Consider the following 24799-nt stretch of genomic DNA (forward strand, 5'->3'; position numbering starts at 1 on the left):
AGGGGGAAACAAAAGGGTAAAAGGAGAAAACTAGTAAATAATGAGGGAGCAAAGCCCCGCATCCTCAGTAGTATCACCAGACAGGCAGACAAGCAGACTGCAGCCAGACTTTTGTGAATGCCAAGGTTTAAAGTGATATTAACAGGGAAATGCAGTTTAGCAGCTAAATTAAAACGCACCTCTCCACACAAAGATAATGTTAGAGATGGGTGAGCAATTATAATTCCCACATTAAGGTGGAGGTACTTCATTGATTGGTTGAACCAGTTAGCCCAATTTAATTCCACAGTTTGACATTCCCTGTTCATTATCGCAGTCTATTTAAATTATTAATGTTTCGAGATAAAGTTAGCTTGCAGATCTGTAAGTATCAGTTTTTCTTGTTTGAGCATGGTAATGCCTAACTGTTACGTTGGGTGGATTTCAATGATCAGTGTTAACAGAATGACTGTCTGGGAAGCACAATGACCCTGCAGATAGTCTAATGGCTTTTGTTATTTTGGAAAACAGTGGGCTCAGCTATCAAAAACCAATAAACTGGTCCAAGGCCATTTCAACAAAGCAACGCATGCATTCAGAAAGATGCACTTTGGTGAGAAAAGACCAGAGAAATTCAAGATTTGAGAACTGTGGCAGAAATGTAGTCCTTTTTGGCAGCACACACTAGCCAGTAAAGAGCATCAATTACACAATTATAAGGCAGTTTTGAAACAGATAGAGAACACAAGAGTAGCAGATATATTCGTAGTGAATAAGGGGGTGGGGCTGGGAACAAAGGAAGGATCATACATTAAAACATAGTAACAAGTTATTTTTATGCAAGGTGTATTAATCTCAAAATAGCCCAGTGCATCAATCTGGGTATAAAGGCCAGATGTAAATCCCTCTGCAAGTAAGAAGCTTTGTGTGGCAGGTGCAGGGATCGGTGTGAGAGCAGAAAACAGTTAAAGATAAGGACTGAAAATAAATGTACACCTCTCATTCCTACTCCATTAATATTTTTCATTTTTATTTTAAATTATAGATTTGTATGGGTACAGCTATTTTAATGGGCTGCATGCTTAGGTGTGATGCACTGAAGACACAATATGCAGGACACTCGGAAAGGAAACTTGAAACTCACAATTAGGGATTTAAAAATGGAATGGATGTGACAGATACGTGGTGAGCAGATGTGACTACATTAGTCAAGGTGGGTCCCACGTCCGTCACTAAACACTGGGCAGTATCTAGCAGTTAAAGACTATTAGTAAGCATGTTTATTTAAAATGGGACTCAGTGCCCATTAAACCTTTCCTCCAGTAGACGATTAAGTGTTTATCTCCTCCATACTAACTCAGTGGCCAATGTTACAAAGTTTCACAGGTGTTAGCTCACAGTCCTCACTCAAAGCATCATTTTTCTCACGTCAGTCTAAGCAACGAATAATGGTTGCTATTCCACTGTGAGGCTTTCACCACAAGGGTGCTCTCTGGTGGATGGTGATCTGAAGTGGGAACTTTGGCTCGGCTTCCCAGGGAATGGCGATCTACTGCAGCATCCAAGTGACAACCGTTCCAAAGGAGATTAGCTAATAGTGTGCGGGAAAAGGCTGGGACTTAGAACTGCCTTTGCTCAGTCACACTCTGTGGTGCATCTATCCACTGAATAATCAGTGTGCTCTGTAAGAAAACAAAGTTAGCTCTTTCTGCACCAGTTACACTGTCAGTGTCACTGTAAGAAGTACTTGGGTGAGGCTCCTATAGACATCATGCGACTCTGTGCTAGATGAACTCTGTCACACTTCAGTGTGGTCATCCTCCTTTATCTAGGATGCCAATTAAAGCATTCAGTGCTTTGAAATAATCTTTAATTCTTTTCATATCTGCAAGCAATGGGGTTACCTCTGCCCAGGGTATCAGTATGTTTGTCATAGAATCCCTACAGTGCAGGAGGCCATTCGGCCCATCAGATCTGTACCAACCCTTCGCACTCTACCCAGGTCCAGTCCCCCGTCCACCCGACCCATAACCTAACCTGCACATCTTTGGACTGTGGGAGGAAACCAGAGCACCCGGAGGAAACCCTCTGTCAGTGTGACAGAGTTCATCTAACAGAGTCGCATGTTGCCTATAGCAGTCTCACCCAGGTTCTTTTTACAGTGACACTGACAGTGTAACTGGTGCAGAACGAGCTAGCTTGTTTTCTTACATAGACTGCAAAGTCTGGCAGATATATAGGGTCATAAAATTAACTATTCACACCAGCTCCATGACTCAAGCACAAAGCAGCCTGTGAATTTAATACTTCAACTCCAGCTCAGGAAGATGGCAGACAGCCATTGGTGGAGAAAGGTGTTACTTCCTGGATAGGGCACACTTTGATACTTGCTAAACCCAGTACCTTCTGGTACTGGGTTTAAATAACGACTCTTCATGGACATGTTTAGCTGGTTGCATCCTGCAAATTGATGGACCTCGAAGGGCTTCACGTGGTACCTCTTCCTGACTTTCATTCATTTTCTAACAGGGATAGAGAGAGGAAATCCTTCCCTGATTTTCAGATCCCTACCCTAACCAAAGTGATTTCAGCCAACCGAAACACGATCTATACAAGCTGGAACCCAAAATGGCTAGCTCCACAATAGGAGGTGCCTTTGCTCATCAGGGGAATACCTGATCATTAAAAGGAGTGTACCCTCTTTAACACACCATCTGTATACTAGGCTATTAATGATTTATTCTATAGTTGTTTTAATACTAAAGTCAGCATCTAGACTGAAGAGTCGAAACATCTAAAAAATATCTTCAATTGAATTTTAAAAGTTCTTTTTAGTTTTGGCTTGCCTACTAAAGTGCTGGGTAACATCAGCAGATGGGATAGTATAGGCCCCTTTCCATCTCTCAATACTGTAACAGAAACAAATCAAATCAGTGTAGCGTAACTGCTCCTTGCTTACCTTCAGGTGACTCCTCCTGGACATAGGTTCCTGTCAGATACCGATGGACCAAGGCTGACTTGCCACTGGCTAAATTACCGACAATTCCCTGAAATACAAAGACATTGTGTCAATGAGATGCTTTTCTAACTCGGGGGACAGCTGGGGGAAGCATTAGTTTCAAAGATGCATCACACCATTCTGAACATCGTGCACAGCACGAGATACAGTCCTTTTCAGAAGTTCCCCTGTGAACATACACACTTAAGTTCTCTGGTTAATGATTTCGGTTTCAAGGGAAGAGGCTGCAACCTCCAGCAATCACAAAATAATGCATCTCCAGGACTTAGCGTGGAAAAATTCAACAACCTGTTTAAAAACGGTTTCCTCGGCTTCCAATGAACCAACAGTTGAATATCTGTGTAATTCTAAATCCCTTACCTAACCGACCGAGATAAGAGTAATTCAAAGAATACAGCAGTTGCCATAAAGCTTTAAAGCAGACCCTTGAAATTGTGTGTGCAATAAGTACTTAGGTCAGTATGCAGTGAGGCTGCAAAGGGTTCAGCAGTTACTTTCAAAGTAACATTTTTGCATTTTTGCCTCGGAGTCAAAAGATTGTGGGTTCAAATCCCGCTCCAATAAAAGAGCAACAGTAACCAGGCTGACTCTGCCGTGTAGCACTGAGGAAGTGTTGCACTGTCAGAGGTGCTTTTCTGTTTTTTAAATTTAGAGTACACAATTCTTTTTTTTCCAATTAAGGGACAATTTAGCGTGGCCAATCCACCTACCCTGCACATCTTTGGGTTGTGGGGGTGGGACTCATGCAGACACGAGGAGAACGTGCAAACTCCACACGGACAATGACCCGGAGCTGGGATTCGAACCCGGGTCTTCAGCGCCGTAGGCAGAAGTGCTAACCACTACGCCACCGTGTCACCCAGAGAAATGCTTTTCTTTTAGGTGAGATGTGAAAATGAGGTCCCCAATTTGACTTTAAAGATCCCATGGCACTATTTTGAAGAAGTGCGAGGAGTTCGCCCCAGCTTCCTGGCCAATCATTACCCCTGAACCAACATCACAAAACAGGTTATCTGGCCATTATCTCATTGTTATTTTTGATGCCCTCCTGTGTGCAAACTGACTGACACATGTCTTCCATTACAACAGTAACTACATGCCAAAAGCACTTTGTTGAATGTAAACACGAAGGGACAAATTGAGGCATTTAAAAAATGCTTCGTAAATTTAAGTTATTTTTTAAAAGTATTTAAGTGTTGCTACTCTAACACGGTCAATGGCAGCTAAGGTGTTAAAGATGTACAAAATCCTGTAGCTCAAAAGCTATTCAGAACTCAGGTTCCAAGGGTGGCTGTCAAAGGTGAGGAAAATGGAAGGGCAAAAGCAAAGAGGCCAACAATCAGCAGAGACCAACAAAATTAAATAGGACTACAGGTGACCCTTGAACATTGTCCTACTGACACCCTTATAAGAGTATAAAAGTGCCTTTAAAGTAATTCTATTGAATTCTAAAGTACAACTACCATGCAGCTGCAAAAGACTTAACATCCCAGACGCCAACTTAAGCCTTTTCTCTCTTACTCTTTAGATGCCTTAGGCTATACTCCATCCTATGACCAAAAGGGGCAAGGAATCAAGCTGCCTCCTATCCTCATCCTATCAAGTAACTGGCTGCTGTGAGCTTCATTCAAGAGGTCTAGTGATGTAAGCGGGTACAGATACGATACCCCTCTGCCAGCCAATCACTCGCCCACCATGCTATTCAGAAATATAAGGATTCCACTGTAAACTTAAAAATGAATGACCAACAGGAATCAACCTTTTTTAAAACCCAAGACTCACAAAGAACAGCAGACTAGGTACAAAACATCAGCCTTTTAAGCAACTTTCAGCCAACACACATTTAATCAGTAGGATTTTAATGCCGTTTTCCTGTCCCAGTTGAATAGCACTGAACTACACAATAGAAGCATTTACACATCAGTTGACACAAGAGGGGCTCCGTTCAGTTTCTGAGCCTTTCCAAGGAAATTGACACAGAATCATGACCGGGCCAAAGGGGATGGATGGGCAGAAGATTGGGTCGTGAGCTGCTCCATCAGCCATGAAGCAGGAGTTATGAACTCATGCTTGAAACCTGGGGATTCCTTTCATTTTTACTCATTGCCATTTTAGTCCCCTCCTTTGCAAAGGCTGTCGAAGGGGCACAATGCCGTTTTTACCCTTTCTGAATTTTTGTCCTTCATTCTGGCAGCCTCTTTTAATTGTCTTTTTCATTCAAATTTCATTTACATAGAATCATAGACTTTACAGTGCAGAACGAGGCCATTCGGCCCATCGAGTCTGCACCGGCTCTTGGAATGAGCACCTTACCTAAGGTCAACACCTCCACCCCATCCCCATAACCCAATAACCCCACCCAATCCTGAGGTCAGATTTCATGAGGAGTAAAAAAATGTGCATTTATATAGCGCTTATCACGACCACTGGATGCTTTAAAGTGCTTTACAGCCAATAAAACATTTTTGAAGTGCAGTTCTGTTGCAATATAGGTAATGCAGTAGCCAATCTGCACACAACAGCTTCCACAAACATTGTGGCAATGACCAGATAACTTGTTCTTTTTTGATGATGTTGATTGATGGATAGATATTGGCCAAGACATCGGGGATAGCTTCCCTGCTCTTCTTCAAAATAGTGCCATGGGATCTTTTACCTCCACCCGAGGCCTCAGTTTAAATCACATTTGATAGATAGTACCTCTGACAGTGCAGCATTCCTTCAGTGCTTTTTATGTTCAAATCTGACTTAAACCCGGAACTTTGTGTCTCAGAGGCAAGAGTACTACCGACTACTTGACGGTTGACACTATAAATGGAGTCAATTACAGCCCCATAATGAATCACTAAATCAGTAGATATCAGTTCCAACTTTGTAAACACTCCACAGTCTGAGCATCACTGGCATTATCAGTGCCATATTTATTATGTGCAGCATTTTAAAATAAATGACATCTCTTCAATCATTCTGGTCCCACAGGATTCTGGATTAAATAAAAAGAATGTGCACAAAGTGCCAGCCGTATGAAGTGTTACAGATTACTGAGTCACGGAGTTGTGCCAAGTACGTCAGCATTATGGGCTCACCTGTTGATTTAACCTCTGGTTAAACTGAGACAGGTGTGACAGAAGGGGCTGAAATTTGGCAAGTCAATAATGCGGCAAGCTAAAATGCTGAATTTTGAAGGAATGGGGGGCGGGATTCTCTCACCGCGGGGCCGGGCCGGATAATCGCAGGGACTGGCGCAAATCGCGCCCTGCCGCCACGGCGCCGGTCCGCCAATTCTCTGGCGAGCGGAAAACCGGCGGCATTCGCGCCGGCGCAGCGACAGTCGGTTTCCACTCTATGGCCCCCCCCCCCAGCGATTTTCAGTCAGGGATGGGCCGAGCAACCACGCTAAAAAATACGAGTTCCGCCGGCACCGTCCACACCTGCTCTTAGCTGGCGGGACTTTCGGCGTGGATGCATCTGGGGGCAGCCTGGTTTGGGGGGGGGGGGGGGGGGGGGGGTGCGCATCCGCTGTGGCCTGGCCTGCGATTGGGGCCTACCAATCGGCGGGCCGGCCTCTCGGGCTGGGGCCTCTTTTGTTCCGTGCCGGCTCATGTAGCCCTCCGCCGTGTTGCATCGGGGCCAGTGGGGAGAAGGGAGCCACCGCACATGCACGGCAATCGCGCTGGTCCCACTGCCCAGGCGCGCGTTGGCGCCGGTGCCACTGCGAATGCGCGGACCCCACGGCACCCATCTGACGACGGGATCGGCAGCTGGAGCGCCATGGGTCGCTCCAGTGCCGTGCTGGCCTCCCGTAGGGGTCAGAATTTCTGCTCCTGAGGCCATGTTGACGCCATCGAGAAACGCGACCGCGTTTACGACGGTGTCAACACTTAGCCTGAGGATCAGAGAATCCCGCCCAGGATGTTAGAAAATGCAATATCGGAGCAGAATCTCCAGTCACAATATGATGCCGATAGGAATGAGTCACAACATGTTCAACAATTCAACTACTTAAAATAGATTGAGCCTGTGCAAAACAGTGATTGCAACATCGTTAGGTGCAAAAAGATAATCGCACTGAACTGGAAGAAGGTCAAATTCAATGAGAAAAGAACAGCGCCCGGCAAAATTAGTTGATTGGAGTGATTCAAACAGAGAATTAGGGGAAAGAGGGATGTGAATCTGAGACTTGGGAGGAAAAGGGGTTGGTGATGGGCAGCAGTTTGCAACGACAGAAGGTGGATTTGCTGGGGTGGAGGGGGCAGGACAATGTTGGAAAGAAGATGACGGGAAACCATTTCCAACAACAGCCTGCATGGGCATCGGGAAAAATATGTGAGCTTATTAGAGTATTAAATAATTATATCCTTATGAGACCAGGTGACTTCTCAGATAATAGTGATCAATCAAGATTAAAGCTACACAAATTTAATAGTGAGACCGAATATAAAACTAGGAATAACAATACTAAAGAAAACCATGAGCATTGCAAAGCAATGATTTGAAGGGCAACAAAAGCAATCTGAAGCAATGCCAGCAGATAACATAAAAGGGGAAGACAGTAACGTCTGTAAAAGCACATTTAAAATAAACAGCTGGTTGGAGAGGGTAGAGGAATGTTTACGGGTGAGGGGAATCTCACTGTGGAGGATGAAGGTATGGCAGAGATATATTATAAGGCTATGGTGCACACCATTGAAAACTGCATCAGGCTCCGTCCATGGGAAAACCCATTTTTCAAGTTCGAGCATGTGCCTTCAGTCCCAGTTACGCCTATAGGTGGCGGTGTAAACAGGCAATTGCGTTTAAAATGTATTATGGTAATGATAGGTTGAAAAAGAGATTATTTATACTGCCAGCAGATGATCAATTTATGTGAGAATCCACACATAACATAAGCCAAATATTGGGTCTGCAGCGTCAATTACTAATAGGAGCTTCTATAAGCAAGGTAATTGACATTTTCCTTGCAACTTTCCAAACTCAGCATGTCCAGCAGTGCATTCCTACAAGTGAAAGACACCTCGTCCATTCATAAAAACACAACTTTCCTTCCTCCTTCAGAAATTTTTTTGTGTCTGATTCTGCTGTGCGTGTTGTTTCTCTCCCTGGAAATCTTAACACTAGCTTTCGGAGCACTCCTCCTTCCTCAGGTGAAGAGAGCACTGCTCCTTCCTCAGGTTTTCACCTGAGGAAGGAGCAGTGCTCCGAAAGCTAGTGTTGGTAACAAACCTGTTGGACTTTAACCTGATGTAGTTAGACTTCCTACTGTGCTCACCCCAGTCCAACGCCGGCATCTCCACATCATGGAAATCTTAAAACAGGTCTTTTAAAGTTTGATTCGGTAGCATAGTGGTTGCTTCACAGCTCCAGGGACCCGGGTTCGATCCCTGTCTTGGGTCACTGTCTGTGCGGAGTCTGCACGTTCTCCCCGTGTCTGCGTGGGTTTCCTCCGGGTGCTCCGGTTTCCTCCCACAAGTCCCGAAAGACCAGCTTGTTTGGTGAATTGGACATTCTGAATCCTCCCTCTGTGTACCCGAACAGGTGCCGGAGTGTGGCGACTAGGGGATTTTCACAGTAACTTCATTGCAGTGTTAATGTAAGCTGACTTGTGATACTAATAAAGATTATTATTATTAAATATAAGCAAAATATTGTGGATGCTAGAATCTGAAACAAAAACAGAAAATGCTGGAAAAAACTCAGCAGGTCTGGCAGCATCTGTGGAGAGAGAAACTGAGTTATCATTTCGAGTCTTTATGACTCTTTTACGAGAGGGAGGAATGTGATGGATTGTATACTGTAGAAGAGGGGGTGGGGAAACTGGAAACGTTGAACAATTTTGCTTTAAATTCCCACCCGTCTCTCACCTTTACGCGGTCTGTCTCCGACACTTCGCTTCCCTTCCTTGGACTCATTTCCCGCACCTCTTCCATCACCACTTCCCCCTCCCTCCCCACCAGGCTCCGCATTCAAAGGAACACCATCCTTGTTTGGTGAAATGGACATTCGGAATTGTCCCTGTGTACCCGAACAGGTGCTGGAGTGTGGCGACTAGGGGTTTTTCACAGTAAATTCATTGCTTTAAAAAAAAAAATATTTAGAGTACCCAATTATTTATTTTTCCAATTAAGGGACAATTTAGCCTGGCCAATCCACCTACCCAGCACATCTTTGGATTGTGGGGGTGAAACCCACGCAGGCACGGGGAGAATGTGCAAACTTCACACGGACAGTGACCCAGGGCGGGGATTCGGGGTCCTCAGTGCCATAGTACAGTAACGTCATTGTTAATGTAAGCCTACCTATGACACTAATAAAGATTATTACTATCCACCATTTCCACCAACTCGAGCATGGTGCCACCATAAAACATATCTTCACCTAATCCGTGCCCCACTCCTGTCAGCATTCCACTGGGACTGGTCCCTCCATGACACCCTAGTCCACATCTCCATCACCCCCAAATCCTCATCCCCTTCCCACGGCATCGTTCTTTGCAATGGCAGAAGACATGACAGCTGTCCCTTTACCTCCTCACTGTTCAATGGCCCAAACACCCCTTTCAGGTGGAGCAACATTTCACTTGCACCTCTTTCAATCTGGTTCATTGTATTTGCTGCTCCAAATGCGGCCTCCTCTACATTGTGGAGACTAAACGCACACTGGCTGACTGCTTTGCGAACACGTTTGTTCAACCCGCAAGCATGACCCCAACTTTCCCATTTTAACTCGGCACCTCACTCTCGTGACCACATGTCCATCCTTGGCCTGCTGCAATGTTCCAGTGAAGCCCAATGCAAACTGCAGGATTAGCACCTCATTTTCCAATTAGGCACATTACAGCCCTCAGGACTCAACAATGAGTTCAACAGATTTAGACTATTGACCTTTCTCCCTCCATCTTTAAACTTTTTGTTTACACATCCAAAACATTTTTTTGCCCCAATGCAAAACTGCTCCACCCATTCTTCTACAGTATATAATCCATCACATTCCTCCCTCTCTTTAGCTCATGTTAACTCTACTTTCTCTCTGAGAAAAGCCAATAAAAAGATTTTCAAAAAAAATAGCTCTACTTTCTCTCTCCACAGATGCTGCCAGACCTGCTGAGCTTTTGCAGCATTTTCTTTTTTGTTCCTTTAAGCTTAGGTTAAGTATCCAAAGCTAGGGAGAAGAAAACTTCCAAGTTTCAGCCATAGCTCGGAGATCACACTCGCGCCAGAGACTAGAGCACAAAATCCAGGCACCACGGTGCTCCCAGTGCAATACTGAGGGACATTGAACTGAGGCATCATCTGCCTCTCAGGTAAACGATCCCACAGCAATAATTCAGAGATGAGGGGAGTTATTCCCTGTGACCTGGGGGAAATATTTATCTCTCAATCCACATCACTAATGCCAGAATCTGGTCATTATCACATTGCTGCGTGCAATTGGCTGTCACATTTCCTACATTATAACAGTAACTACCAAAGTGCTTCATAGGCTGTAAAGCACCTTGGGACGTCCTTGGATCATGAAGGACACTTTCTGAACACCTGCCTCTTTTTACCTCTAATTTCCTTTCCGTTCTTGCCGCCTCGACTCGGCCCCTCTCATTCTCGCACTTTTGAGAGTAGGAGCTGGCTAACTGGCACAAACCCATGCTCCATCACCTGACAGCACACGTTCATTAGAGTTCCCACATCTTTCGCCATCCCCCCCAAAAAATTAAAATGGATTCACATTTCTCAAAAGGAGACACCCACTTCTCAGGCAGGAATCCATGTTCCCAATCCAGAGTAACCAAAATGAAGCAACAATTTACAATAAAACCTGGGTCACAATTTCACACTGGCTGCTGTACACCTAATCAGAAAAGCCAACGGTGCTACTTTTGCACCAGCCTCAACAATGTTTTTGGTACTCAGCTTCTCAGCACCTTGCAACTTTATAATTCCAACTCAACACTCGGCAAAAAAAATGTTGCAGCTGGTGGAAGAAGATCCATATTCTCAGGCTTCAAAATTAACTGCACTTTGTCGAGAAATTATTTCATAATAAGCCAAATGTTGCGAAATAGACTTTTCAGATGGGATAATGACCACATTCCGTCATATGTTCACTGAAAGGAAGACTCATATATGATGCCTTTCTCATTCTCAGGACATCAGAAAAGAGCTGTGCACCCAATTAAGTACTTTGAAAGCATGGCCGCTGTTGTAGTGTGTGAAACACGGCAACCAAATTGTGTACAGCGAGCTCCTTCTAACAGCAATGTGATGTTGATGGAGGGATAAATATTGGCCAGGCACCAATCATAACTTCTCTGCTCTTCAAAATAATGCCATGAAATCCTTTACATTCACCCGAGAAGGCAGGTGGGCTGGATTTAATTTTTCACCTGAAAAGGTGACACCTCTCAAGTGTAGCACACCCTCAGGGCAGGCAAGATTTTTGTGCTCAGGTCTCTGCAGTGGGACTTGAAGCCATGACCTTCTGACTTAAGCAAGAGTTTGCCAACTGGACTACAGCTGTCACTATTGAGCTCCCCAAAAGCAAACAATAGATCGGGGTGTTTGGCAAATTACTTTAATAGCATTGAATTTGTATTATAGTTGGTTCTAATAGTTCCCCTTCACATTTTTAAACTTCTTCAAACATTTCAAACAATTATTTTTTTTGCTGTTGCATATTCTTTTTGCAGTCAATGTTTATTTAACTGAGGATTCATGACTTCTCTCTCTTAGGGAGACCTACATTTCTGTTTGAACCTTTCTTAAAACTAGAAATAAATGTCGCACTCCTCAAGTAACATTCCCCTTCCAAAATAAAATAGCAATTGAATGACACATGCAAGCAAACTTTCCATTTAACGTCATGAGGATAGGAACGTGATCCGTGTAATCTAACTGTTTATGGTGTCTTGGAAGCAGAAAAGATGTTTTTCATGGTTCAGTCTTCCTTTATAAAGATTATGGGAGAACACTTGTAATTTATTTCAAATGCTCTTTGGTGAAGTGCCCTCTGGGGAGCTTGGTGCTAAAACATTTTGCTATTTATATCAATTACTAACGTCATAAAATTTTATGCATGTCTTATTGTACGTTTGAAATTTTGGCTCAAATTCTTTAGGTTGTACAGGGAAGTGAAAGGTAGAGAAACATGAATAATGAGCTCTCTAACGGCTGAGAATCTTTAGCTATTCTCTCTGAACTTGTTGACCCCAGCTAGCAGTGGCATGTGTCTCAGTGCCCCTGGGTTCAGGAAGGAAAAGCTGGCCAAGGTTGTTTTTGCTGACTGTCGCGTGACCCTGTGTTGGATGGTGAGCCGTGTGAGAATCCCCCACAATTGCAACGTTTGTTATCAAGCAGCACATGAATTAAAGGTCACACTGCTGTGCTACCAGAGGGTTAGTGGTGCACATAAAAACAATGTGCCTTCAAGGAGTCAGTGTCTTCAGGACAGGAAACAAGAGAAAACTACACCCAGCCATAGTGGTATACTCAGTGCCATGTTGCAGAGCACGTGGACATAAGTTGGGTTTCAGAGAAGCAAAAACTCAAATTTCATGTTCTTAACTTTGCATTCAATCCCCCCATAGAGTTTTCCTCCCCCTCCCCCTTCTCCCGCCCAGCCTATCTATCGCTGTAAGCATTTTCAGCCCTACAAGATCGCTGCTCCTCCAATTCCAGTCTCTTGCACCAAATTCCTAGGCACCAACACTGACAGCTATCTCAAACCAAAGCACTTGAATTTCTTACCTGAATCTCTCAGCTTCTCTACCTCACATCCTTCCTTTAAGACACTCCTTAAAATCTACCCCTTTGACTTAGTGCTTTGTCACCGGCCCTAACTTGGAGAGATAAATATTGGCCAGAACACCAATCATAACTTCCCTGCTCTTCAAAATAATGCCATGAGATCCTTTACTTCCTCCTGAGAAGGCAGGTGGGGCCTCGGTTTTGTTTCTCACCTGAAAAAGTGTTACGTCCCACAGTGCAGGACTCCCTTATGTGACCCAGTGAGAATTGTCAAATTACACTCCCGTACAGTACCGTGAGCCATTTTACTACATTAAAGAATGGTGGCGTAGTAGTTAGCACTGCAGCATCAAGGCACCGAGGACCCGGGTTCGGTCACTGCCCGTGTGGAGTTTGTACATTCTCCCAGTGTCTGAATGGGTCTCACCCCCATAACCCAAAGATGTGCAGGGTAGGTGAATTGGCCGTGCTAAATTGCTCCTTAATTGGAAAAAAAAATAAAGAATTTAGGACGGAGATCAGGAGAAATGTCTTGGAATTTTCTATCACAGAAGAATATAAATTGTTGAGTACATTCAAGGCTACAATAAGGTAAGATTTTTGGTGTCTTGTGAAATCTTTGGACTGAAGAACAGGTGGAAAAGTGGAGTCGAGGCAGAAGATCAGCCATGATCATACTGAATGGCAAGCAGCCTCAAGGGGCTACTCATGTTGCTTCTGTAAGGCAATACATAAATGCAAGTTGTATTTTTTTTTCAAGTCAATTTGGAGTACCCAATTATTTTTTTCCCAATTGCGCTCTGCTACCAGACTGTAATGGATAAGTACTTGAGTTATCATTTAGGACCAAGGGCAGGCTGAAAAGGTTCACCTTTTTCCAAATCACCTGCTTGTTGTGTCCTGCTTCAAAAAAAAACTGTAAAGCAATCGTGACAAAAGGCCAGCAACTTCAGTGACAATTTTTGTCCTTTTTAAAAAGAACTGTAGAAACAAGTGTCTCACAGCAAAAAACTGCATCAATTATTCCATAAAAAAGCATTTTTCCTTCCCCCTCACTCGTGCTATAAAAATACCACTTGGCCAAATACTGGATTGGAAAGTGACCATCTCAGCACAGCCGTGCAAAGTAGTCTGCGAGTAACGTTAAACTCTGACCTATAATCCACAACTGCTGTGATTTGTTTTAGTTCTACTCCTCGGCAAGTAGCAAAAAGAAAGGAAAGAAAAATAGCTGTACCTGAGCGTAACAGATGAGTGTGGGGAATAAATGTCATTAAAATTAAGGGCCTGGGAGGCAAAATTGTAAAATACACGGATCTGACTTTCGGCCGGGGGGGAGCGGGAAGCAGACAGATATGATTGATGAAAGCAATTAGAATTTTCAGAGGATACAATAGAGAGGGAAATATAAAGCAAAATAGAGAGATAGGACAGAGAAAGTAAGATGTCAGATATTAACTTTAGAATTAATGAAAGAGATTAGGTCAGAGACTGGGAGCCCTCTAATCGATTCTCTCCACACTTTAAATAAGTATCTTCACTGCTGTCACCATGGGAAATGCTTGCAGCTATGGCATGAGCATGAATTTGAGTGGGGGTGCGGAGGTGGAGTTATCCCAAGACCTTCCCAAATGCTGTTTTGTCATAGCTATCTGGCAGGAGACTGAGCAGCCTGGATGCTCTTGCCCACTCCTTCCTTTCAGTTCATCCAAGTAGCCGAATTGGCATCATGATTGAGAGAATCACAGGGATGAACCTATTGCATTCCACTGTACTGTAAGGGTCACTAAACACACAGGCTCCCATAGGAATGGATAAAGTAGATGTGGAGCGGATGCTTCCTCTTGAGGGACATTCTAGAAGAGATCATAGTCTCAGAGTAAAAGGTAGCAAGTTTAAAATAGAGGTTTTTTTTGTTTTTTTTTAATTAAAAAAAATAAAAATTTAGAGCACCCAAATCATTTTTTTCCAATTAAGGGGCAATTTAGTGTCGCCAATCCACCTACCCTGCACATCTTTGGGTTGTGGGGGCAAAACTCATGCAAACACGGGGACAATGTGCAAACTCCACACAGAAAGTGACTCAGAGCCAGGATCGAACCTGTGACCTCGGCGCCGTGGGGCAGCAGTGCTAACCACTGCGCCACCGTGCTGCACTTGTTTAAAACAGAGTTGAGGAGAAACTACATCTCCCAAAGGGTTATGAATCTGTTGGATTCACTACGTCAGAGTATGGTGGTTGCTGGGACAGTGAGTAAATTTAGAGAGAAGTTAGGCAGATTTCTAATTGGTAATGGGTTCAAGGGTTCTGGAGAACGGGCAGGATGGTGGAGTTAAGGTCAGGATGGGCTCAGCCATGATTGAATGGCGGAGCAGACTCAATGGGCCAAATGGCCTGATCCTTTATCTTATGAATTTATGAACTATGAACAAAGAACAGACCTACTCCAATCCATGTACAGCTCACCAGATTGGAGAAAATCAAAGGCAAACACCCCCAAAATGTTGTAATGAGGTCTAAGTAACCAATTCAAGAATACTGCTGACAAATCACTTTGCTAGTTTCTTGGATGAGGAATAATGTGCCAAGAACAAAGAACCTGGCAAAGAACATTGTTCCAAGCTTGGACTGCTTAGCTCAATGTCCCCTGTGGTGTGGAATGATTCCAGTTTGATCCTCGGACTACATGGAGCTAACCTCGACCGAATGGCAAGGACACTAAAATTCACCTTGTGACCGTGAAGAAACCTTGAGGAAATCGGAGCGGAAACTATTCAAAAGTAAGTAGAACGCATTTGGCATATAAATCAAAAAATAAACTATTCATCATGACTCCAATATTTGATTAACATTTCCACTGCACCAGGTAAAACACTCCTGCATTTTTCAACAGTAACAACTGGATCAACATGGTGAGAGGTTCTAGCATGTGTGCATCTGCCATGCTCTCGCCTCGGAGACACCAGATTCCAGGCAAGTCCCACCCCAGAGCTTGAGCACAAAATTCCAGGCTGACATTCAGTGCAGCACCACGGGAATGTTGCGCTGTCAGAGGGCTGTCTTTTGGTTGGGACATTAAACCAAGTCCCCATTTGCCCCCTCAGGGTAGACGTAAAATATCCCATCACACTCCCTGAAAGAGCAGGGGGTGTGGTGTGGGATATATACTGTGTATCAACTCTCCAAACCAACTGAAAGAAATCCGGTCTCTATTTTACCAAGTAAAATCTACAGAACGCTCAAGTCTAAATTTTCAAACAAATTACTGATTAAATGGAGTGCTTCACACACCATTAGATTTTACTGATGGGTTCTGTAAAAGGGTACCAGACATAGTCTGAGTTAAACGGCAAACCTGTTATGTTTGGTCCAGTAACTATTAATGGGCCACAACGCAATCATCATTAGGCGGCATTCTCACACAAAGAGCAGCCAGCGCCGTGCTAACCTGTGGCCCGGAGAATGGGGTCCAGGAATGGGCGCCGACGCCGGAGTAAAACACTCCCATTTTTACTCCGGCGTCGACACTTAGCCGCCCGATGGGAGAATCCCGCCCCAGAAATTAGGGTTGGAATTCTCTGACCCCCCGCTGGGTCGGAGAATTGGTGCAAATCGCACCACGCCGCAATTCTCCGCTCTGCGCCGGCGTGGTCGGCACAGTGCCGGTTGGGATATACGCCGACTCTCCGGCACGGGCCGGCGTGCCGATTCTCCGACCCAGATGGGCCGAGCGGCTATCCCAAAAATCCAAGTCCCGCTGGCATCGTTCTAACATCCTCTGAGCCAGCGGGACCTCGGCGTTGAAGGGTCCGGGGACGGACTCTGAGGAGGGAGGGAGGGTCCGACCCTGGGGGGAGGCCTCCATAGTGCCCTGGCCAGCGATTGGGGCCCATCGATTGGCGAGCTGGCCTCTCTGGCTGGGGGCCTCCTTTCCTCCACGCCGGCTCCTGTAGCCGTGCGCCATTTGGCATCGGGGCCGGCGCGGGGAAGAAGGCCGCTGCGCATGTGCTAGTTGGTGCCGGCCAACTGCACATGCGCGGACCCACGGCGTCGGGTTCACGGCGGGATCGGCAACCGGAGCAGCGTGGGCCACTCCAGCGCCGTGCTAGCCCCCTGTGGGCTGGAGAATGGGGTCCCGGAACGGGCGCCGATGCCGGAGTAAAACGCTCCCATTTTTACACCAGTGTCGACACTTAGCCGCCCGATGGGAGAATCCCGCCCTAGATTTCTGCTAAGGGTTCAGCTGATAATGCAGTTTTTGCTGCATTCTTTGAAAAAATTCAAGAGGTTTGTTCTCATTTTCCCCATGCTTAATTTATAGATGCCTTCACAGTCTTGAGGGCTTCAAACTCTCATTCGTCAATATTTCTCTGCACGTAACACACATGGGTTTTTTATCCTGATTTGCATTGGGACAATTAACAAAACCATAAACCATACCTCAAGAAATCATCTTGAAACTGCTTTGTTCTCGATTTAAGTTTCTCCTATGTAGGCTGTTCACCGAAAGGCCCTGGAGCTCTGTATACTAACAGAGCTAACACCATCAGTGCTCTGTCTGGCCATGGACTCTCCAGTGCAGCTCTCTCCAGCAGATTTCGGTGTGAGATCTGGGCCATCGGGCACACTGCCTATTTGTGTCTCTGGCCATCTCTTTCTTGTAACAATAGGATCCATGCTCACAGTCCTTTTGCCTTCCTCAAAAGAGAAAGAAGCTCACCTCCATGTGATTTCGTACCAAAAGCATGTACATACAGGGCGCTCGGCACCATATGTACATGCAGGGCGCGCTGACCTGCTCACTGTTGCCTCTTATGGTCAGATGATTACACGGCTGAATATGCAGTGGTTCACATTTTGAATGCCGTTACCAGCTGATGGGCGCATCAAGAAGAAATTCTGCTGTCAGGAACACCGCGGCCCTTCGCTCCGTGACCCTTCCAACACCCGCCCATGACCCACCCATGGGCTGCGACCCACACTTGGAAAAACCCTGCTCTAATGTACTGAATTAGCTCTCCTCCTTAAGGCAAGACTATAGCTTTAATAATGGTCTGAAAGTGACAGGACAGACAATGAATGACAACTGTGCTGCAGTATGTTTAAGGCAAAGATGGTTCCCCTGATAAAAATGGGAAATGTTCTCAGGTTTGTACTGTCAGTTGGATCAAGATCAAATGCAACTCTTTTAAGGTGGCACGGTGGTGCAGCGGTTAACACTGCTGCCTGCCGGCGCCGAGGGCTGGGTTCGATCCCGGGCCACTGTCCACCAGGAGTTTGCCCATTCTCCTCGTGTCTGTGTGGATCTCACCCCACAACACAAAGATGTGCAGGGTAGGTGGATTGGTCATGCTAAATTATCCCTTAATTGGAAAAAAAATGAATTGGGTACTCTAATTTATTTTTAAAAATGCAACTCTTTTACTCAATCTATGATCATATTTGTGACCTGCATTTAGTTTTAAAAAAAACTTCTATATTAGCCAAAACATACAGCCAGTAAGAAACCTTTCACCAAAGTGGAACGAATTCTAAGTGCAATTTCTTTTCCTTAAGCCTCCTGAATTGAAACATGAGTTGCTCAGTTAAGTTTACAGTCCATGTATAGTATCATAGGGCTGAAGCTGTAGGAAACAGCAATTGTTAACATCCATGTCCTAAAGTTTGAAACACTACAAACATGCAAGGTATTTCCTTAAGTACACATACATAACTACTTGTGAAATGCACAGAAGTAAAGCAACTAAAAATAGATTTAAGCAACTGTGCAGAACTTGTTCGACAGCACTGAAGGCAAAGGTCAAAAGGTAAAATTTCTCAGCCGTGCACGATACACCAAGATTTGGTTTCTTATGAGAACAATGAATCTTCCAGAAATTCATCTGACCAATAATTTAAAAAGTGGATTGCAGCTCAGTACTTTTCACACTCAGAAATAAAATGCTGGGTCACCTTTCCTGCGATGAAAAGCTGGAAACACTAAGCAGGTTGGGCAGCATTCTCCTCTAAGATGCTCAGAAAATCTTTTGCTTTGACCAACCTTTCTGTTATCTGTCCTGGTATCTTTGTATGACTTCTGTCAAGTTTTATTTTATAGCCCTCATGTGAAGCACCTCGAGACGTGAAGCTATCAATTAATATAAGTTGCTGGTGTTGTTGAAACAAACAGATTTGAAGTTCCAGGTAGATTACCTTTAGTTAGAACTGGATGATGTAGTAGGATTTAAGAAATTCCACCTTTACCATGCTTCTTTTTGTGATTTTGGTTGTGAAAAATCAATTTCACACACCTTTGAGGGAAAATCAAATGAAATGAGTTAACTGGACAGCACGGTAGCAGAGGGTTACTAAAGGTTTGATTCCCAGCTTGGGTCACTGTCTGTGTGGAGTCTGCATGTTCTCTCCGTGTGTGCGTGGGTTTCCTCCGGGGCTCCGGTTTCCTTCCACAGTCCAAAGATGTGCAGGTTAGGTGGATTGGCCATGCTAAATTGTCCTTAGTGTCCAAAATTGCCCTTAGTGTTGGGTGGGGTTACTGGGTTATGGGAATAGGGTGGAGGTGTTGACCTTGGGTAGGGTGCTCTTTCCAAGAGCCGGTGCAGACTCGATGGGCCGAATGGCCTCCTTCTGCACTGTAAATTCTATGAACAGGAATTGACAGTAACTGCAAACTCGTTAGAAGCTTCAGATGGCATCTTAAATGATAAGGACTTATTTTCAGAAATACAGGAACTCGGGATAGCCATTCAACCCTTCCAGGCTGTTCTACCATTCAATTAGATCATGTCTTAGCAATTACATTGTTATGGTTTGTTAATACCAATTACATTAAGGGAAGCAGGTGGTGAATATTTGAACATACAAATAGGGGACAGCTGGGAGACAAGGAGTCAGCCTGGAGGGGCCTCCAGAAACAGGGGTCTCCCCAGTGTGTGACCCTCTCCCCCCTCTCATTCCAGATTAATTTCGGTAGATATCACGCCCAGTCCCCGAAAGAAAAGAGGCGGGGGGATAGTGAGGAACCACAGCGGCTGCCGCTGTCCCCCGAGCAGGGTGCTTTGGGGTCGGATGGGACCTTAGAGGGCCAGTTCCAGCCAGCCCAATTTAACACCCCGGACTTGTTCAATTTCTCAGGGAAGGGGGTCAGCGATAACCCCCTGCTTCTTAGGTTCTTAGCGGGTTATAGTTTGGAAAACCCTCTGTCCCAACCGCTGTCTTCAGGCACCTCTGCCACCATCCCGGACCTGTTTCCGGAGTTATTATCTGGGCCTTCCGGTGACCAGGCGGCAGGGGCGGAGCAGGCATCTGGATCACCGCCTCCCACTGACCCGGGACACCGGGAGGAGCCTGAGAAGATCCCGCCTATCGATGAACCCGGTGGCGGGATCAAGGCAGGCCCTGGGTTGGTTGGTGAGCCCGTGTCGCCCGCCGCACTCCGTGTGGTGGAGGATTCAGCCTTCAGACAGTCGATCAGAAGGCTGTCAGCCACCCACCCAGTGTCGAGAGCGCAGGGTGCACATGAGGCTCTCTGCAGTGGGGTGCAGGGCTCACTCATGCCTGACACTGTGTTACCCCCTCTGGGAGACTCCCGGAATCTGGCACATCATAACCAAAGGTTCTTTTGTTTTTCTGCCTCCGTAGATAGTTCAGGCAGTGTCCTATTGGGCCCCCTCCACCAACACCCCGACTCCCTCCCTCCCCACCACCCTCCTTTTCCCTCTCTCCCCACCACCCTCCTTTTCCCTCTCTCCCCACCATCCCCCTTCCTTTCCCTTCTGTTGGTACAGAGGCGAGGGTATCTGGTCTCTCCAGCGCAAAGTTTAGTGCGTGTACCATTTGTTTTTGGTAGAAATGGGTTGTGAACTGTTTTAGTGATTAGAGTATCCACCCCCCTCCCCGTACGTTGGTACTGAGGAGAGGCTACCCTGTTTCTCCGAACAAAATGAGTGTTTGTACCATTTGGCCTTGTGTATATTTTTTACTGTTTTAATAAAATGATATGGGACACTGGATAGAGGTGAGGAGTGCTGGCACTAAACATAGTCAACAAATGCTCTCAGCAAGTAAAGACCCTGTGTCTTAATTTTGACTTCACCAACCAGTGTAGATCCTGATAACAGCTGAATTGTATTGAAACTTCATCTATCTGCCATAGTTCCATAACCCTTAATGTCCTCAACTTGATGAAAATATGCTAATCTCAGTTGTGAAGTTATCAATTGACCCCAGTCTAACAGCTTTTTGAGGAGATAGTTCCAGACTTCCACTATCTTTTGTGTGGAAAAGGTGCTTCCGGACATAACCCCAAAATGGCCTAGCTCTGATTTTAAGGTTCTGCACCCCCCCCCCCCCCTCCCCCTTCCCCTTCCCCCTCCCTGTTCAGTATCTCCCACGCCGTCCTGCCCCAAAGGTAATACTTTCTCATCATCTATCCTTTAATCATCTTAGGCAACTCAATTAGATCAACCATTAATCTTCTCTCCTTGGTGGAACCCTTCTTAATTTAAACCTCTAATATAATTCTGCTGAATCTCCCTCCAAAACCAATAGATCCTCCTCGAGGTAGATGCCCAGCACTGAACACAGTATTCTAAGTGGTGCCTAACCAGAGATTTTTAGAACTTCCGCCCCTTTGTCGTCCAGCTCTCTTATCATGGATTATCATAGAATTTACAGCGCAGAAGGAGGCCATTCGGCCCATCGAGTCTGCACCGGCTCTTGGAAACAGCACCCTACCCAAGGTCAACACCTCCACCCTATCCCCATAACCCAGTAACCCCACCCAACACTAAGGGCAATTTTGGACACTAAGGGCAATTTATCATGGCCAATCCACCTAACCTGCACATCTTTGGACTGTGGGAGGAAACCGGAGCACCCGGAGGAAACCCACACACACACGGGGAGAACGTGCAGACTCCGCACAGACAGTGACCCAAGCCGGAATCGAACCTGGGACCCTGGAGCTGTGAAGCAATTGTGCTATCCACAATGCTACCGTGCTGCCCACTTGAGATGAAGGCCTACATTTTCATCAGCTTTTTAAATTATTTTAGTGCCTATCCACTGAATTTCTTTTTTGTTTTAAAAAGAGCTTTTTGTACTTGGACCCCTAAACTTGGTGAAACTTAACAGCAAACCATAGCAGCTAATTCTATGCACTATGATTTTGGTGTGACCTGGAGTTGAAATCAGACCCGGAGTTGAAACCATATTCCACATCCTGCTCATTCATAGGACTGCATCTGGTTCATTGCCACACAATGACATATAGAAAAAAGTAAAAAGAGATGACTGATGTGTTTACGCCACCCCATGCGTCCACTGAGCATGAACAGCAGTGAATGGGTCAACACAACAAGACTGCAAAATGGAGAAGGTCGTGTGATCTAATCCTTCCCAAATACCAACCAGGTCCACCTTATCATTACAGCATCTAGCTGCTTCTTAAATTTGTTTTCTTGGCCTCAGTGATGCTTACTGGCAAACCATTCCAGCTGTTATCACATTTGTGTAAAGAAATATACTCCAGCATCTTTCCTGCATTGGTCCATCAAATCCCAGAAGTTGCACCAACCTGTCCTCCTGCCTATCATATCTGAAAGCGTTATTTTGGCATTCCTTTCTTTATTCTATTGATAAACTGGAGTTGTCAGGATGGATATTATATCTAGATAACATAGAACATAAGTCATAGAGCATGATATGTTGATCTATGACTTATGTTCGATCAGCCAAACTTGAGGATTGCACTTATAGATTACTCAAATAAGCTAGCAAAGAGATAGCAAAGCCCTAATAACCACACATCAAAATTCGGCAGACAAAAGAGTAATGCCATGGAATTAACAAACAACAAATGGACAAAGGAAACTACAGGTCAACTAATATATTGGTAGGGTATTTCTTAAAGGAAGATCACATTTAACCAACCGTGCTCAATTCTCTAACAATGACAATGCAGTGGATGTGTCTACATGGGCTGTCAGCGGGCCTCTGATAACATGTACACCACTCGGCCCCTCGAGCTTGCTCCATCATTCAGTAAGATCGAGGCTGATCAGATTGTGACTGCAATCCCACAATCCCGCCTACCCCAATAACCATAGAATTCCTACAGTGCAGAACAAGGCCATTCGGCCCACCAAGAAGGCACAGACCCTCTAAAAGAGCACCCTACCCTGGCCCACTCCCCTGCCCTATCCCCATAACCCCACCTAACCTACACATCTTTGGACACCAAGGAGCAATTTTAGCATGGCCAATTCACCTAATCTGCACATCTTTGGACTGTGGGAGGAAACCCACGCAGACACGGGGAGAAAGTGCAAACTACACACAGTCACCTATTCCTGGAATTGAACCCTCACTGGTGCTGTGAGGCAGCAGTGCTAACCACTGTGCCACCATGCCGTCCATACCTGTAACCTGTCACCTCCTTGCTCATTAAGAATCTACCTCTGCCTTAAAAATATTTGATTACTCTGTTCAAACTGCCTTTTTAGGTAGAGAGTTCCAAAGACTCACAACCCTCAGAAAAAAATTCTCCTCATCTCTGTCTTCAATGGGTAATCCCTTATTTTTAAATAATGACCCCTAGCTCTAGATTCTCCCACAAGGAAGTAGATCCTTTCCACATGCACCCTGTCGAGACACCTCAGGACCAGTGTTTCAATCAAGTCATCTCTCACTTTTCTAAACTCTAGCGGTTATAAGCCTTACCAGTCCAACCTTTCCACAAAAGGCCTGCCCATTCCAGGTACTGGTTTAGTAAACCTTCTCCGAACTGCTTCTAATGCATTTACACCCTTCCTTAAATAAGGAGACCAATAATATACACAGTGTTCTAGATGTGGTCTCGCCAATGCCCTGTATAAGTGCAACATAACCTCCCTACTTTTGTATTCAATTCTCCTCACAATAAACAACATTTTACAAGCTTTCCTTTGCTGTACCTGAATGTTAACCTGTTGTAATTCATGCACTAGGACACCTAAATCCCTCTGCATCTCAGAGCAAACACTTGACAAAGGTCAGGTATGTGGAGCCAGGGTGCAGAATGGACTGAAAGATGGTGGTAGACAAAAAAGGAGGATAAAGTGTAGCTTCTCAGGCTGGCAGAAAGGAGGAAGTGGTGTCATGCAGGGATGCATACTAGGATCACTGTTGTTCATCACATCCAGAAATAATTTGGACACAGGATTGGAGGAGAGTGTTGTAATTTTCAGACAATGCCAAATTGGAATGTGCAGCTAATGTGGAGAATAGCACCACAATAGAGGAAGACATGGACATACCTGCAGATTAGGCTGGTTAATAGCAAATCAAATACAGTGTTGCAAAGTGTGAGGTGCTTCATTTGGGTAACAAGAATAAAGGGGCCACTTATTGTTTGGAAGGTAAGAAACTAAATGGGGTAGAGGAACAGAAAGGTCTAGGAATACATAGACATAAATTGCCAAAATTAGCACCACAGTTGATGAGGACCATGAAGAGTGCAAAGGAGGGCAGCACGGTGGCTAGCACTGCTGCCTCAAGGTGACAAGGACCTGGGTTCGAATCACGGCCCCGGGTCACTGTGCGTGTGGAGTTTGCACATTATCACAGTGTCTGCATGGGTCTCGCCCCTATAATCCAAAGATGTCCAAAGACCTTCTTCTCGCTAATGAAAACAGCCTCAAGTCCCTCAGCCTTTCCTCATAAGATCTTCCCTCCATACCAGGCAACATCCTGGTAAATCTCCTCTGCACCCTTTCCAATGCTTCCACATCCTTCCCATAACGCGGCGACCAGAACTGCACGCAATACTCCAAATGCGGCCTGTAGCCATCTGGGATGGCCACTTCCCGATTACAAAATGGACACTTTGCAAAGATTGCAGGGACAATGGACAATACTGAGAAAGCAAGCAGGTGCAGGGTTTGTCTGGTGATTGGAGCCACAGCTCCCAGGCAAGACCGAAACTGCAAAACCATTACCATAGTAATGAGCCATCCCCGGGGACAAAAGAGTAACATTTAAGTAAACAATACCAAGGCAGACACCCCGGCACCAGAGGAGACCAGA

At 45.2% G+C, this 24799-nt stretch overlaps 1 protein-coding gene across 8 annotated transcripts in view; it reads right to left on the reverse strand.

The window, feature by feature from the left end:
* agap1 (ArfGAP with GTPase domain, ankyrin repeat and PH domain 1) overlaps positions 1–24799 on the reverse strand; it is a 1093107-nt gene that overhangs the window by 538896 nt on the left and 529412 nt on the right. For all 8 annotated transcript variants that reach the window (XM_072482227.1, XM_072482220.1, XM_072482237.1 and 5 more), the window contains exon 3: positions 2939–3026. In XM_072482227.1, the coding sequence (XP_072338328.1) occupies positions 2939–3026 (88 nt within the window). The remainder of the gene's footprint in view (positions 1–2938; positions 3027–24799) is intronic.

This window comes from Scyliorhinus torazame, chromosome 2, assembly GCF_047496885.1.
Source record: "Scyliorhinus torazame isolate Kashiwa2021f chromosome 2, sScyTor2.1, whole genome shotgun sequence".
Lineage (NCBI taxonomy): Eukaryota > Metazoa > Chordata > Chondrichthyes > Carcharhiniformes > Scyliorhinidae > Scyliorhinus > Scyliorhinus torazame.